The 15262-nt window shown below is 43.4% G+C and overlaps 1 protein-coding gene across 2 annotated transcripts in view; it reads right to left on the bottom strand.

Moving 5' to 3' along the window:
- RHOT2 (ras homolog family member T2) overlaps nt 1-15262 on the bottom strand; it is a 332445-nt gene that overhangs the window by 70014 nt on the left and 247169 nt on the right. For both annotated transcript variants that reach the window (XM_085628143.1, XM_085628144.1), the window contains exon 15: nt 7237-7367. In XM_085628143.1, coding sequence (XP_085484269.1) covers nt 7237-7367 — 131 coding nt within the window. The remainder of the gene's footprint in view (nt 1-7236; nt 7368-15262) is intronic.

Here is a 15262-nt window from a genome sequence, read left to right as displayed (position 1 = left end):
TTTGAATTGGACCTCATCACACGGATAAAATTTCTATATTTTGATTTTAAAGTTGCAGTGCGCTTGTGCCTCTATGGGGAACTAGCCCAATAAATTGAATCATAGAGGGGTCAGACAAGGCTGCATTTTAGCCCTGTTCGTATTCCTGATTTATATATATGGCATAAAAGTACATCTATTAAAAGATGAAGTGGACGTACCAAGGGTTGGGGACTTTTAATTACCCATTCTCTTATACACAGATGATGTATTTCTGCATGCCCGTATGCTCAAAAGCCTTCAGAAACTGCGTGACAAATTTACTGAGTTCATGTAGGGACACGATCTTAAAATAAATCAGTCTAATCCTACACATTTACATGTGGACCTTCAAATATGAAATCCAGGTTTTTTAGCATAGTGGAACCACGCTCAGTAAGGCCAAAGTGTTTAATTATCTGAGGCTTACGAAGTGGGCCTATCATTTTTAGACGGTCAAATAAAACTGGTACCACTTTTGCTGTGGTTGAAATGTTGGCAAAATCCTGAGTTGAGTTTGACAAGAGAGTGTATTTCCATTCCTAACACGACTAACAGTCCTTTGTGGTATGTGTTAAAAAATGCTTTGCAAATTTAGGCCTCCTTGAAATGGTCTCTGTACCATCTCTTATTAACAGCCTTGCAAAAGGGCCATATGTAGGTGGCCTAACATTTACCACTTCATAAATACCGAATTTTACCGATTCGGTATTTATGAAGTGGTAAGTGCTATGTAGGTAATCCATCGGTAATATTTACCGATTCGGAATGGGTCGGTATTTTAGAATCAGTATTTACCGATTCGGTAATGGTAACTGGCTTCCCATTGATTCCTATGGGCCAGGAGGCCCATAGGAATCAATGGGAAGCCAGTTACCATTAACGAATCGGTAAATACCGATTCGGTAATGGGGGGAGCACAATCAAGGGTGGCAGGGTGTCACAGTGACACCCTGTTGCACCCCTGATTCCTGCATGTGTGCACATGTGGCACACATACATGCCCTAAGGGCATGTATGTCTGCCACATTGCACACTTCTAAGTGCAAAAAAATGCATTTTCAAAGCCATTCGTCATTTACCACCAACTTTTAGTTGGTGGTAAATAACGAATCCACACAACACCCACACACTCCCCCTACATCTCATTTCAGGATTCGGTATTTTCCGAATCAGTAAAATTACCGATTCGGTAATTTTACCGATTCGGTAACTTACCGAATCCTGAAATGTGCCCCCTACATACCAGAAGCCTGAATACCGGTCGGTAACGGGATTTTTACCGAAAATCGTCCGTTACCGGTCGGTATTGGGCTTCCTACATATTGCCCACAGTGAAGTTGCGTTTTCTGGAATTGAACAACACTTACGTTGGACTAAAAACCCTTTTAATCATTTGCTTCTTCGTTTTTAGACTCAATCTTATACATTTTAAAGTGGCCTTTCCAAGTCAATGTACCTGGAGCCTCGACTTGCCACCATGCAACTGTAATCATGTAACTAGACAATGCACATTAAACTTTATCCTGTTTTGCCCCCTGTATGCAAGCCCTAGATCGGCTTTTTAAAAACCTTTACTGCGCCAAGTTGGTTTTAAAAATTATTTTTCTGCAATGGAATTTTTACAAAGCCTACCAACGGTCAAAATACGTATTGGAATTTTGCTAGGGACGCCGTGAAAACAATAGCTAAACCTTTAAAACTGAACTTTTTTGTTTCAAGCGTCAAACTCTATAGCTTAGTTCTTTAAGCTTTTAATGAGATGCAGTTTTAAATTATTTTGACATTTTATTTGGATTTGTTATAGGTTGACAGGTAATTTATGAATGTATACTGTTATGACATTTTTAAGTGCTGAATAAAGATTTGGAACTAATAGTAGTAGATTAAGTCAGTTAGGAGCCAAGTGTGGGTTTCAAACATGTAGGAAGTAAGTATGGAATGTGAGTGGTGAGGGGAATGAGTACGTGTCTGTCTGTGTATACATATACATATGCTGATGTGTGGGAAATATTTAACTGGTGCCTTCGGCTGGATGGTTAGTGAACAGTTAATACTCAACCAAGAAGAAGACGAATGACTTGCGCAATACAAGTAGCCAATGGGAGTCTTTGCACCATATGGTGCTAACCAGTGATGCTGTGTCGAGTGCAAACAACTTGCTGATAGTTCACACTGTCTGGGTGAAGGAGGATCTGCACTTGAGCAGCAACATGCACAGGGACAAGACCATGTTACCCAGAGACAAAGATTAAGGTGGCAGGAGTCGCAAGCCTTTGTAATGGTTGTTCGACTTGGGAGCAGACAAAGGAAGGCGTCTACACATATCAAGATGCGATGAGCCAGTTCAAATATGTCGGAAAACACTCCAGTGAAAACCAACTGTCAGCCAGGACCCATTAGGGTTTAAAGTGAGCTTATAATCATGTGCACTTAAGGATATTGGCCCACAGGACTTTGTATACATACCAAGCATCTGAACTGGGACATGGTCAGAGAGGCAATGTGAGGTCATCCCAGAACAGCTAATTCAGGGATATATATGCAAACAGAAAAAAGTCTGAAGGAAAGTGTGAAGCCAGTAAATGCGCATACAGGGAAGCATGCATTTAGGAGTGTATAATTAGGAACCAACAAACAATACTAAAGTAGAAAATTTAGCCACCCTCAGAGTTTGCCTGAGAATCCAGGAGGTATAAGGTTTCAGCTGTCTGCATGGAAAAACAATGCTGATATTTACCTGGATTCAAATTAAGTAGAGAATTAAAAGGCCAAAAAGAACAAGCACTGGCAAAGCTAGCAGGTCTGAATTTAAGTGCCAAAGCAGGTAAAAACACGCATTTACAACTGTTGCTTTCATGCACTGTGTTGTATGCCCAAGTGCTGTTTATCACATTGAAACCTGTCCTTTTGCCTTACCCAATGCTGGGAAAAAGTAGCAAAAAAGGATTGCTTTTAGTTTAGAATGCATAAAGGAGATAAATAATTAAATCTAGCATCATAGCCCTTTGCAGAGGGCTATACCAAATCAAATCAAATCATGGATATTTATTAAGCGCAACACATCACCCGAAAGTCTCATGGCGCTTTACGGAGGCTCAAATGCTTGGTCTGGGCATTTGCTGGCTAAGAGTCGAACAACCAGGTTTTTAGTTCCCTACGAAAACAATTGTGATCTGAAATGACACGTAGGTGTAAAGGTAATTTGTTCCAGAGGGTAGATGCGAGAAAAGAGAAAGATCTCCCACCCATTCTAGTGGTGCGAATTTTAATGGGTGTTAGAAGCGATTTACTGCTGGATCTTACAGTCCTGCCGGGAAGGTACCAGGTAAGTTTCTTCCTCCAGTATCCGGGGCCTTTGCCATGTAAATTCTTATGGGCTAAGCAAAGGATTTTAAAATGAGTTCGCTTCCTGACGGGAAGCCAATGAAGGAGCCTTAGATTGGGAGCTGAAGGAGTTCTTGAATGGAGATTCAGCACCAGTCTGGCAGTGGTATTCTCCAATACCTGTAGTCGGGTAAGAAGATCTTCATTTATTGAAGACAGCAGAGATACCAGTTGTTAAAGGCCCTGAAACCGAGTTATAGGCCCGAGACACAAGCAAGGACCTTTAACGAGTGAAAGGTTCTTTACCAACCGGTGTAGCCAGAGGCAGAATGGCTATCAGGCTACTATAACACTCTTCCCACAGGAGGGAGAATGTTCTAAACTGAAAAGGGAGAAACAGAAAGACAAACATTGGATTGTTGGAGCGGAAGGCTTATACCAGCCATTATTAGTCCTCAGCCACTTCATTGTCTTTAATGGAGCGCCCAACATTCTAATGTGAGAAACAGGGTTATGGAGTAGAGTAATTTTAACATATAAAATAGTCTGTCATACATTCCAATGGAAGCACTTCCTGGAAGGCCAAATAATACACTAAATACTAAACAGCATGAGGGGACAGAGGAATACTCCCCTGGATGGAGCCAAAGCCACCTTATGTACATTTAGTTTAAATAATGTATTTATTTTATTAGATCAGTACATTACAAACAGTGTACTTAGAAACAATTCCGGTAAGCAGAGTCAACATCTCAGACACGTCACAAAGTAGCGTTATTTCAGCAAAAAGGGACCAATATATCCAACAATTCACTCTAGAAATCATTACCTGTTAACCCTTCTCCCCTGTGTGTGAAACCCACCCGCATGGCTGCCAGTAAATATTAACTCTGAGTCCTGCACATCTTCCTCTGTGACACTGTTGATATCCCTAAAACTGTCAAGTGTCCCCTGCCATGTTTGCAAGTCCTCCTCTGCATTATCATCTCTCCTACACTGCCAGAGCTGCACCTCTTCGGCAACGCCCATTCCGTCACGTCTTTAATCCAGCTCTGTTCCCTTGGGGGGCTCATCCATGAGATGGCCACCTGCCGCTTTGCCAGCAGGAGTGCGCATTGTATACATTTCCATTCCTTTTTCCTGCCCTTGTGTTTCTTGACAGTACCCAAGAGACGTGTGGCCTGGTCCAAGTCTACCGTTACACCCTCAATGGTCTCCAATTTCTGAACCACAAATTCCCAATAACTATGTACCGGGGGGGGGCAGTGCTAAGTGAAGGAAGGTGGCAGGTCTGCCCTGACATCGGTGGCACCCATTTGTTTTTGTGGGATCTATCCGATGCAGAAATACAAGGGTGGCATTTGTGCACTGCAAATAATTAAAATGGACTAACTTGAACCGTACGTTGCACGACCCCTGTTTAACTAGTGCAAAAATATCTTTCCATTGTATCTTCGTCCCCCCCCCCCCCCCCCCCCCCGCCCCCCCAGTGAGGTCCCAAGCTCCCCCTCCCACTCCAACCTAGTAGGTGAAATTGTTTTGTAAGATTCAGATGTTTATTTCTTCTCTTCCGAATCTCTATACTGTGTCCACATCAGCTCCTTGGCTCCTAGGTGGAGATAGCTCTGGTGCTTTAACAATCAGCTGGATGTTTTGTTGCCCGAGTTCCTTCTGTGACTCTTGGAAATATCCCACCAAGAAAACTTCTTGATGAAGATGAATTTCGTTTTTTAATGGTTTTGCGAGGGCACCCATAAATGTCTGGAGCAATGGACTTCCTCAGACCATCAAGAATGTTATTTGCTATTTCAGAACCAGGTTCAAAGGATCTGCTTTAAGTCCTCGCTGAAGAAGACAAGAGACATGGATCTGTCTACATGTAGGAATGAGGGTACACTGCAAAAAATAAGTAAGAAAACTGTTTGGATTATAGCTACTTACTTGGAAAATACCCAGAACCACTGGCCTGGACACCTACATGTTTTACAAGAAAGCTGGAGGCTTTCTAAGGTTCTCAAAACTTTGACGATAACCCAAACCTGAAGATGAGAAAGGTGGACAAGTGGACTCCACTCTTACTAGAGTATGAAAAAATCCATACTGTAAAGTATTAAAATCCAAAACACCTTTGGATCTAGAGATATCAACTGAATTCAGTTTATATGCGTAGAAGGGGGTGAGAACAACCTTTTCTACAGGAAACAATGCACCAAATGGTTGGAAAAAAAGCAAGGAGCATCTCAGTAAAAATGCCAGTAAAGATTTGTGAGCCTCATTTTTCTCATTCTTGTCCTTTATTTCTGTTTCTTGGGTCTTGGCGAAAGGGAGGACTGGACAGAGGAATACCCACATATTCATTTTCATAACAGTTTTGATACTGATGTTTTACCCCTTACTTGCCCTTCTAGGATGAGCTCTTTTGAATATCAGAGATGGTTTGTTATTTTGCAGAGGATTTATTTCAACCACAGAAGACCCAGCAAAAACTGGCTTGGAGGCTTTGATTTTGAGACCCTAGAGAAATACGGTCTAAAGCGCAGCCAACAATATTGGGGGTTTGGAAATCAGCTTGAACCACCCCAGTTTGCGCAATCAATTTTCGGTCAAAACCAATGCAACAGCACTCCTCTGCAGAATCTTATGGGGGTGATTTCTGTGTTTTAAATTCAGGACCTACTTGTAGAGCTTGGTTGAAGCTCCCCTTGAACGGGAAATGGACGTCCCTATAACAGTAAAACCGTCAAGGTGATCTTTACCTGAAGTAAACTGACATCATAGGCCTGAACAATGTGTGTTGCACCAAATCCCTTTTACTCGGGTGGGAAAGCTACCATCCAACAATGAAGGCTCTGGTAGCCTGCGACAGATGTACCTTCTACAATATGTGCAGAGGACTTATTCTTAGTGAACTTGGTTAAGCTCCAACACAGAAGTGGAGGAACAGACTTGATGGAAAGTTCCCTGAATATCTAATCAGAATATCTTTCCTCTTTATCCTTTGCTTTTAGCTAATGACCAATGGTCTGCGTGGCACTTGAGAGCACATCTGGACAAAAGAAGGAACTTCCAAAAAGTCAACAAAAGGCACCAAAAAAAAGTGCCAAGTGAAACCTAGCCGATGAAAGGAAAACAATTACAGGGTACGAACAATTGGTGATGAATGGAAGGATGAAAGTCTGGACACACTGACGTTTACAGACAGTTACCTAAAACTGTTTTAAGTGAATGCTTTCTTTTTGAGACACCTTTCCAGTAAGTGTGACTGCAGTCCATTTCCAAACACCGTGGAAGACGAAAGAGGGAAGCAACAGAGAACCCTCCCCTATTTAACTAAGTTTACCAAACAGCTACACAACCCTGTTCTTTTTGCTATACCCTTCAAAACACTATATAACATTATGCTCACTGCATTTTGAATAAAGTTTGTTTAGATTAAAAAAACAAAAAATGTGTATTGCTATAGGATGCAGAAACAAACCATACGATGTAAAAAAAAAAAAAACATAAGGTGTAATTGTGAGCTACAAGCCTTTGATACCATCTTGTGGCTCAGGAGATGTCAATAATCCACGTGAATGGATCTTAGATTATGAACTTGTCAGAAGCTCTTGGTGGCACAATAGGTTTGTAGTTCACATAATGCATTGTTTTTCTCTATAAACTTTACAGAAGATGGGGGTCAGTCAGCCCCAGCACTGGACTAGGAGGATCCTGAAGGCAGACAGATGCCCTCAGCATAGCAAGGTGTACACATTCAGAATATGTAAGAAAAGGATCACCATGGAGAGGAGCTGGTCCTTGTACATTCAAGAGAAACTGCATTATGAGTGCACAATTAGACTTTTGTCAGTGTCAAGGTCATGCCAGAGGGCTGAACTGAGAGGGACTCACTGCCATATTCCTTCCAAGAAAGGCCTGTAGGAAGGCAGTCTTGCCTGTTCCTCTGGGTCCGATCACTTTGCACAGGAAGACGTTGCGCTGGGTCTGTCCCTTCTCTAGGTCGATCCGCTTCTCACGAGTGACTACAAAAGTAACAACATTGAAAAGGAACAATATTTGAGAAAATGAGCAGGTTTAGCATTTGTGTAGTTAGAGAATAGCATATATACGGACCTATATGAGTGGGCAGTCATGTTCTGCAAAGAAAGTAGACTATAGCAGTGACTGAATGGAAAAGGACCACTGCAAGGACTTGCACTTCCTTAATCATCAGCAATGAAAACACAGGATGGCATATTTGCACCGTAAAACTATTTCATTCCACTCCTGAAGGTATGTAGTCTTCCTAGCCTGCAATACACAGCATCAGACATTTCACTGCCTGCACTGCACTGACAACAAAAGCACAGCAGAAACAGATGGGGACGTTTCAGCGGCACAGCAGAAAGAAGCAGGGGTATGGTGGGGCACCCTCATAAGGAACAGGAGTACAAAGGACACTGTCCATATAAAAAAGTGAACTGTAGAAGACAGTCTTCACAACTGGGTCTCAGTCCACCAACAAAAAAACTTAAACCAAATAAAAATAAAAGCTTCTCTTCCAAAGGGAAGCAGAAGAGTAACAACAAAACACAGCAGTAAGTGGGCTAAAGTGGAGGGGAAAAAGAAGTGAGAATAGTGATGGGGATACCATAGCAAGAGCAACACCAGTCTACTGAGTGCATATGTGTATGTCCCATGAAGAAATATCCGCAAATCATTCCCGAGGCATGATGCCTGTATATCTAAAAAGTAGCCATTCAAAAGGCCTGGAGGCTCATCATCTCGCAGACAGTCAATGTCTGCTGATTATAATTTATTCATCACTAGTAGAATTTGGTCACAAATCTCTTCGCTATCATGGTGTCCCGATACGTACTGCAGTACATAGTATAAACTCCATCCAGCATACGCAGATCCCAAGAATTGAAAATCCACACTACAAGTCTAGAGCTTTCTGTTTGCAGTGTGTCCCTAACCACCAAGTCCTAGTCACTGAAACCTGCATGTCTCCCTAACTATTCTCAACAGTTCACACTCTCCTGCCGGTCCCTGATCATCCAGTACCCCTGTTTTAGACTGATGTCTCTACTCCGCCTCCTCCTCATCCAAGGCTGAATTAAAAAGAAAATAAAAGACGACATCATATTGAATTGTATAGCCAATTAAAGGGATACATAGGACGTTGTAATAAAGATCATAACTGTTAAAAGCAATAAAGATAACATCATGAGGAAGGGAGTGGGCACTGAAAGGAATCAGGCCACTGAAATAAAGTGGATTAGTATTTGCAGTGGGCTATCATCCACCTCAAGGGATAATGGCACTAACTTGCCAGGGTGAACCTCAGTGTCACTAAATTAACTTGAGCTCTACCCTATGGTTCCAAGATGCCATGCTTAACTTAGGGCAATGTGTTAAATATTTATTCACTACCAAATCAGTTATAGAATTTAAAGAAAAAAATCCCAACTGAATAAAAAAAAAATAGAATACAATTTAACAAAATTACACCCAAAAAAACAAATATCCAATATTACAAATCAGATATATGAATTTCTTTAATTTTAAGCAAGAATAACGCCAAAAAGCACTAAGAGCCAATGATAGTCTAAGGAAGGAGTAGACCAGCACCTAGGTGTGATTTCAGGCCGGATACCCCCAGAGGATTTGTCCTGGTCAAAGATTTTCCCATCTGACTTTATGGAATTCAAAATCCTCCAGCAGGGCAAGGCTGAGGCCACATCTAAGGAAGGTGTATCAAAAATCGGTAGTCTTTGCTGCACTATCCCCCTGCCAGCTCCAGAGGCCTTGGAAGCCAAAAGTTTTCAAAGCCTCAACTTTTCAAGGAATCTGAGGCAGCTCCTCTGGGTCCCAGAACCTCAGAGACAGCACTTAGAGGCCAGGCTCACCCCAGTAGAGGCCACCAGCAAGGACCCAGGTGGAACAAGCATGTACAATGCAATGGTCTCGGCATTGTTAAAGTTTGAGCTATTGGCATTGCTCATGACATTATTTTTGTTTATGCTTTTGTTTTTAAAAACATTTAAAGAAACAGCATTGTTATTTACAATGTCAATAGCTTAATCACTCTCAAATGCGAGACCTATTGCATTTGCACCCACACATAGAGCCACACACACAAAGCCATACACACACACAGAGCCACTCACATAGAGCAACCCACACACAAATAGAGCCACCCACAGAGCCACCTACACACACACACACACACACACGCAGTAGCCCACTGACCTATTTACATTATGTGAACTTTGTGATCTGCATGGTACATGTTCTTTGCTGCAGGCACATTAACCCTATGTGCTACCTTTCCAGGAGTCAAAACTTCCACTAGACAAAACTCCGATCTCTCTCTAGGAAGAACATTAAACACCAGAGTCATCATGACATTTTTATTGTTGCCGAAAATTGCTGGAGGCCAGGAAGGAGGCAGCAAGCGCTTTTAAAACATTAATTTACTTGCAAACATAATGTCTCCACCCAAAGTCAGCGCCCGGTCACACCGGTTGCACTGCCCTAGAGCTGGCCCTGCTCAAGGGTCCTGTGACCTCAGTGACAGAGTCACTGTTGTTCTTGGCTGTGCTGCTTCATAGGCCTGTTAGCAAGACTGGAGGTGAACTTCAGTATGGATTGTGGTGGACAAACCTTGAAGGTTAACCCAGACGTGCCAGTGCTAGGGTCCACCTGCTGGTGCTAAGACACCAGCGCTTCTAAGGTCTTGCGCAGCGTTCTAAGGTCTAGCATGGGATTGTGCTCTCTCAGGAGAGTCGTCTGGGGGACTGGTTATTAAGGCTGAACCTGCTTCCCCAGTTCCAAATTGAGCAGCTCTGGCCATAGTGCCACATCGTCTCCCCCACTGAACACCATACTGTCCCACTGAGAAAAACTCACACTGCCTTCAACTACAACCCAATTGCTGCCGGCTATAAACACCTGGATGAGGCTCAATTTAAATGACGCAATAGACAAGAGCAATATGCGGCCTACAGAAAAAAGTAACATCCTCCTGGAAAAAGCAAACACTCATAGGGGAATGCAAAATTTAGCAAACCATGTGAAATGCAAGCAGGAACAACATTGTTACCTTAACGCTTTTACACTCACTATTCAGAAATTAGTGAGTGCTTTTGCCTGAAAGGGGCCTTGAATGGTCCCATTTCAATGTCCATTGCTGATATCCTTACAAAACGTTAGCAGTATGGTAAAAAGACTACATCCCTGGACGCAGAGCCGCAGTACACATTTTGTTTTCCAATCCACACTTTGCAGTACCTCCAGGATTGGTGCACTAGTTGCAAGCCCCGGGAAAACAAAGACAAGGGAAAAAAAAATAGCGCTTCACTGGCAAACTCCGTAAAAGTGGCGCTAATGTGTTTGGATGTGAATAAAATCAATCTGGACAGTTTGCTACGACTGTCTTACTTTATTTAGTTATTTTTCATATTTTTAACCTTTTATTACAGATGCTGCACCTTAGAATTAAAATACGACATTTCCAGCAAAAATGATTTTCTTTTTTGGATCCATTTCACAGGGGAGCAAATAAAAAAAGTAGAGGAAAGAGAGTGAGAACCCCTTCTTGAAGTCAAGGTTTTCAGTAAGAGAAGAACTGCTAGACAGAAAGAGAGGGAAGAATGAAAGAGTGGGGGGGGGGGGGGGGGGGGGCAGCTGAAGCGGCAGAGCAGAAGCGGACACTGTATTTTTCTTCTCTAAGTAAGAAGGAAAAGACAGAGTCCTGTTACTTCTCTGTTGCCCGTGAACCATGTGAAATGCAAGCAGGTACAACATTGTTACCTTAACGCTTTTACACTCACTATTCAGAAATCAGTGAGTGCTTTTGCCTGAAAGGGGCCTTGAATGGTCCCATTTCAATGTCCATTGCTGATATCCTTACAAAACGTTAGCAGTATGGTAAAAAAGACCACATCCCTGGACGCAGAGCCGCAGTACACATTTTGTTTTCCAATCCACACTTTGCAGTACCTCCAGGATTGGTGCACTAGTTGCAAGCCCAGGGAAAACAAAGACAAGAAAATTAAAAGCCCAGGTAGGTGAAGCCCCTCTGTGCGAGTCACTTACTTGGGAGGCCCAGCTAGGTGAAGTACGTCTCTGGGAGTCACTTGATAAGGAGGCCTAGCATGGTGAAGTCCCTCTCTGGAGTCACTGAAAGGGCAGGTTTGTGGATAACCAGCCGGCCTGTTGTCTTTGCTAGCCCCCTGGGATCAGTCTATTCCCGGGGTCAGTCCAAACAAATCCCAGCCTTCTTGAGCCGGTGCCTCCCCCAGGTGATCAAGGCAGGGGCCCTCAGTCCAGGTAAAGAAGTACACTAGGCTGGGGGTGAGCCGAGAGGTATCCGGGGTTTCAGGCTACCTCTGCAGGTCCCTCCATGGGGAGCCCACAGAGGACACAAGTGCACCCTGGACACACCGGCACCCATCAGGCTCCTTTCCTGACAGAAGCCCCGCACTCAACTGCCTGCTGGTGCGGTATCCACTGCTGCCCCAGCCGGTTCCTGAAAATGAGCAGCCTCCGCCCCTCGGAGACCCGGGACTCTACTGTGAATTGGATTGGAGCAGGAGGTGAACTTGGACTGGCGCAAGCCACGTGGCATGACCCTACGTCATGACAGTATCTCAGCCCGTGCTGGGCGTCGAGAAGGACGTATTCGGAAGAACCTGGAGCCACAATCGCTGGCGCTCTGCGCATGCATAAAATCTACCTATGTTTACCGATGGAACAATGCCCCTTACCAGCGAACCGCGGATCACGTTAGCAGGCTTCGTAGGGCGCCTCCCAGCCTTACGCCACCCAATACAACATTTCCAGCAAAAATGATTTTCTTTTTTGGATCCATTTCACAGGGGAGCAAATAAAAGAAAGTAGAGGAAAGAGAGTTAGAACCCCATCTTGAAGTCAAGGTTTTCAGTAAGAGAAGAACTGCTAGACAGAAAGAGAGGGAGGGGGGCAGCTGAAGCATTGTCGCACAGGGCGCCACAGGCACTAAAGCCGGCTCTGTGTGCGTCGAAGGCGCTGTACAAAACACTGCTGGAGAGGGGTGAGCAGGAGGGGAAAGAGTGGGGGGGCAGCTGAAGCGGAAGAGCAGAAGCGGACACTGTATTTTTCTTCTCTAAGTAAGAAGGATAAGACAAGAGTCCGTTTACTTATCTGCCACGCGTCCTCGAGCGCCAGGAAACGCCGAGATCAGCCTTGGAGCAAGGAAGAGGCGACCCCACGTCCTGCTCCGTTCCGACCGCGCACAAAATGGCCGAATCTTCCGACGGTAAAAAAAAAAAAAAAAAAAAAAAACACGGCCACCACGCGTAAAAGGGGCAGGGAGTAAAAAATTAGAAAGAAGCGAAAAAACACACCCCCGAATCCAAAAAAGACGGGGCTTGTTTGGAGAGACAAAGCTCTTCTCCAATGGCTGACCAGCATTTAAGAGGCCTGCCAATGGAGAAGAGGGGAAGAGGGGCGGGTTCAAGCCCCACTTCTGAAAAACATTCAATCTTGCGAGCGAGACTGCGCAAGCGCAGCCTTTGCTAGCCGAGACCTAAAAAGGCCTCTTGTAACTTGTGGAGGTCTTGAAGACACAGAGTTCAGCCAACAGACACTTTCTGATGACTTATTAATATTTAAAAACAGGGATTACCAACTATCAAAAAAGGTTGTTTTGACAACAGGTTTTAGGCTGCTGTAGGTGGGCCACACTTTGTAGGCCTGAAGCCACGTTTTACAGGCAATCCATGTGGATAGCCCCATAGGGCCTGTAGTTGACAAATGGCCTTCAACTTCCACTCCCAGGGTTTATTTTCAACAGCATATATTATGGACTAATAGGCAAGTTAAATAGGTCAATCAAAGTTAAGCCTATGTAACTATTTTTAAAAGGGGAGCACAAGCACTTTACTCCTGTTTAGCAGGATTAAAGACTACATATTTCAAAAACCAGCAAAAATAAGATGAAAAATCTGATGTGACCATGCAGAAAAGATGGATATGCACGGACACCATGATGCATAGTATAACCATTTGGACAGCACACAAAAGCAACATTATCAAGTACACACTACCCAGCACTACTATTGTCATATTGAAGGAGTTTCCTATTGAAACAAGGCACAAGTAGTAGAAGGTCCTTTTCCTGTCTGTACTATTTATAGGGTTCAGATACCGTAGTATGCAATACCTTGTCTGACGCATTAAGCATTTGATAAAAGTGAGGACTAGATTAGTCCTTCTTTAGCACTGATACCACTTGTTTCTTTTACAGGATTAGATGTTATGTGAAAGATGAAGATCAATATCTAACAAGACATCCTGAGTGGTTTTCTGCTATAGGCACATGCCCTTTCAATGTGTCTGAATCCCTGAGCTTTATCACAGTCTGCTTCCTGCATTGTTTCTGGTGGTGGTTCCTTCACAGTAAAAGTTGCAGAGGATCCTGAAACATTTTCTATATCCCAGAAGAGGAATCTTTTGCCAGCTTTAATTGATCTGAGCTACACAGAGTATAACGCTGTTGCTTGAGTGTCCTTCACCTGGAGTCAAGATGGAGGTCTTCCATCAGCTTATTTGCTTCTTGGTCATTAGGAACGTATCTTGAAGGAAAGGAATAGGGCCGTCTCATATCTGCCTTTGTACTGGGCTGCATCAAGTATGAGGATTTAAAGCGTGTCATCTAACACAATGGTGGGTAAGATTTGTGTCTCCGGAATTGTCATTTGGGTGACTTTAAACAAAAGTAACTTAACATATCAATCCAGGTCCCCCAGTTTATATCACAAAAGTGTTGCTACAAAGTTGTCCAGGTCCCGCATCTTTGTTCACAGAGATTCCCAGTATTAATAGATTCCTGTTTCGGGCAATGTTTAGTAGCAGTTTCATCCTTCGCTCTAGGATAGTGTAATGGCTGTGGTATACCGACATATGTTCTGCAGGTCTTTGATGCTGTTATATTTCTCTCTGTTGTACTCGGAAGACACCTATAAGTCTTCCCCAACAGGGATACTCATTCACTCAGAGGCGCCACTGACTTCTGCAGCTCATCATATTTCCAGTTCAGGGAGGATGTGTTTTTGTCTATGCTCTGCAGTTTCCCTTAAACCAGTGTCTAGTGGATATTAATCATGTATGGGTATATACATGAATGTACCCTGTCACCACTGTCTTCTCAGGGCATGCCTTTTATGGTGCAACAACGCCAGCCTTACCACCAGTGTTGCTTCTTTTTGAGGGTGCTAGACATCATATATGAATCACCCGAGTAATCCTGGCACCTCAGGTGCCCTCAGTATAATGTATAATATAGGAGAGCTTTCCAATTCCTTCTTCAGTCTGCTTCTTCTATTGATCTACCTTTGGTTCAGTGGACTATAAGTCCTCCAAGATAAGGCCTGCCATGTTTGCAATATATTTTGCTACATCAACCCTAGAAACCAAGGCTCACATATGGGTAGTGGCCAAGTGTCTTGTGCTCTTTCCAAAGCGCCTTTAGCTTCAGAACCAAACACCATCCCAACCAATCTGTGTATTGCCTATGCTGTAGTAGGAGTGATTTACCCAAGAGTAACTCTAGTTCTCCACTTTTTGTATCTTTCATTGTCACAATTTTCATTCCTTTAATGGAGTCACAAGTTTAAATCAATCCCTGTCATCAGTGCTTTTAAAACAGCAATAAAGTGTTAAATTGACCATAGGCAACAACAGTGTTCATTTAGCATGTCCACCTCCTTTGAAACAACCCGAACTTCAGCCAGTGAGGCTGAAGTGCTGGACTCTTTTCTGCATTCACACCACCACAGCTCAGAATTCATAGCACAAGTCTGAAGGCTAGTTAGCATTTAGTGAGCAGCTCACCATGGACGAGGGAGGGTTGTATGGAAATCTATGAAAGACATCAACTCTAGAAAAACAG

This window comes from Triturus cristatus, chromosome 10 (assembly GCF_964204655.1).
Source record: "Triturus cristatus chromosome 10, aTriCri1.1, whole genome shotgun sequence".
Lineage (NCBI taxonomy): Eukaryota > Metazoa > Chordata > Amphibia > Caudata > Salamandridae > Triturus > Triturus cristatus.
The sequence above is the reverse complement of the archived record's forward strand: the minus strand, read 5'-3'. Positions and strand labels throughout refer to the sequence as shown.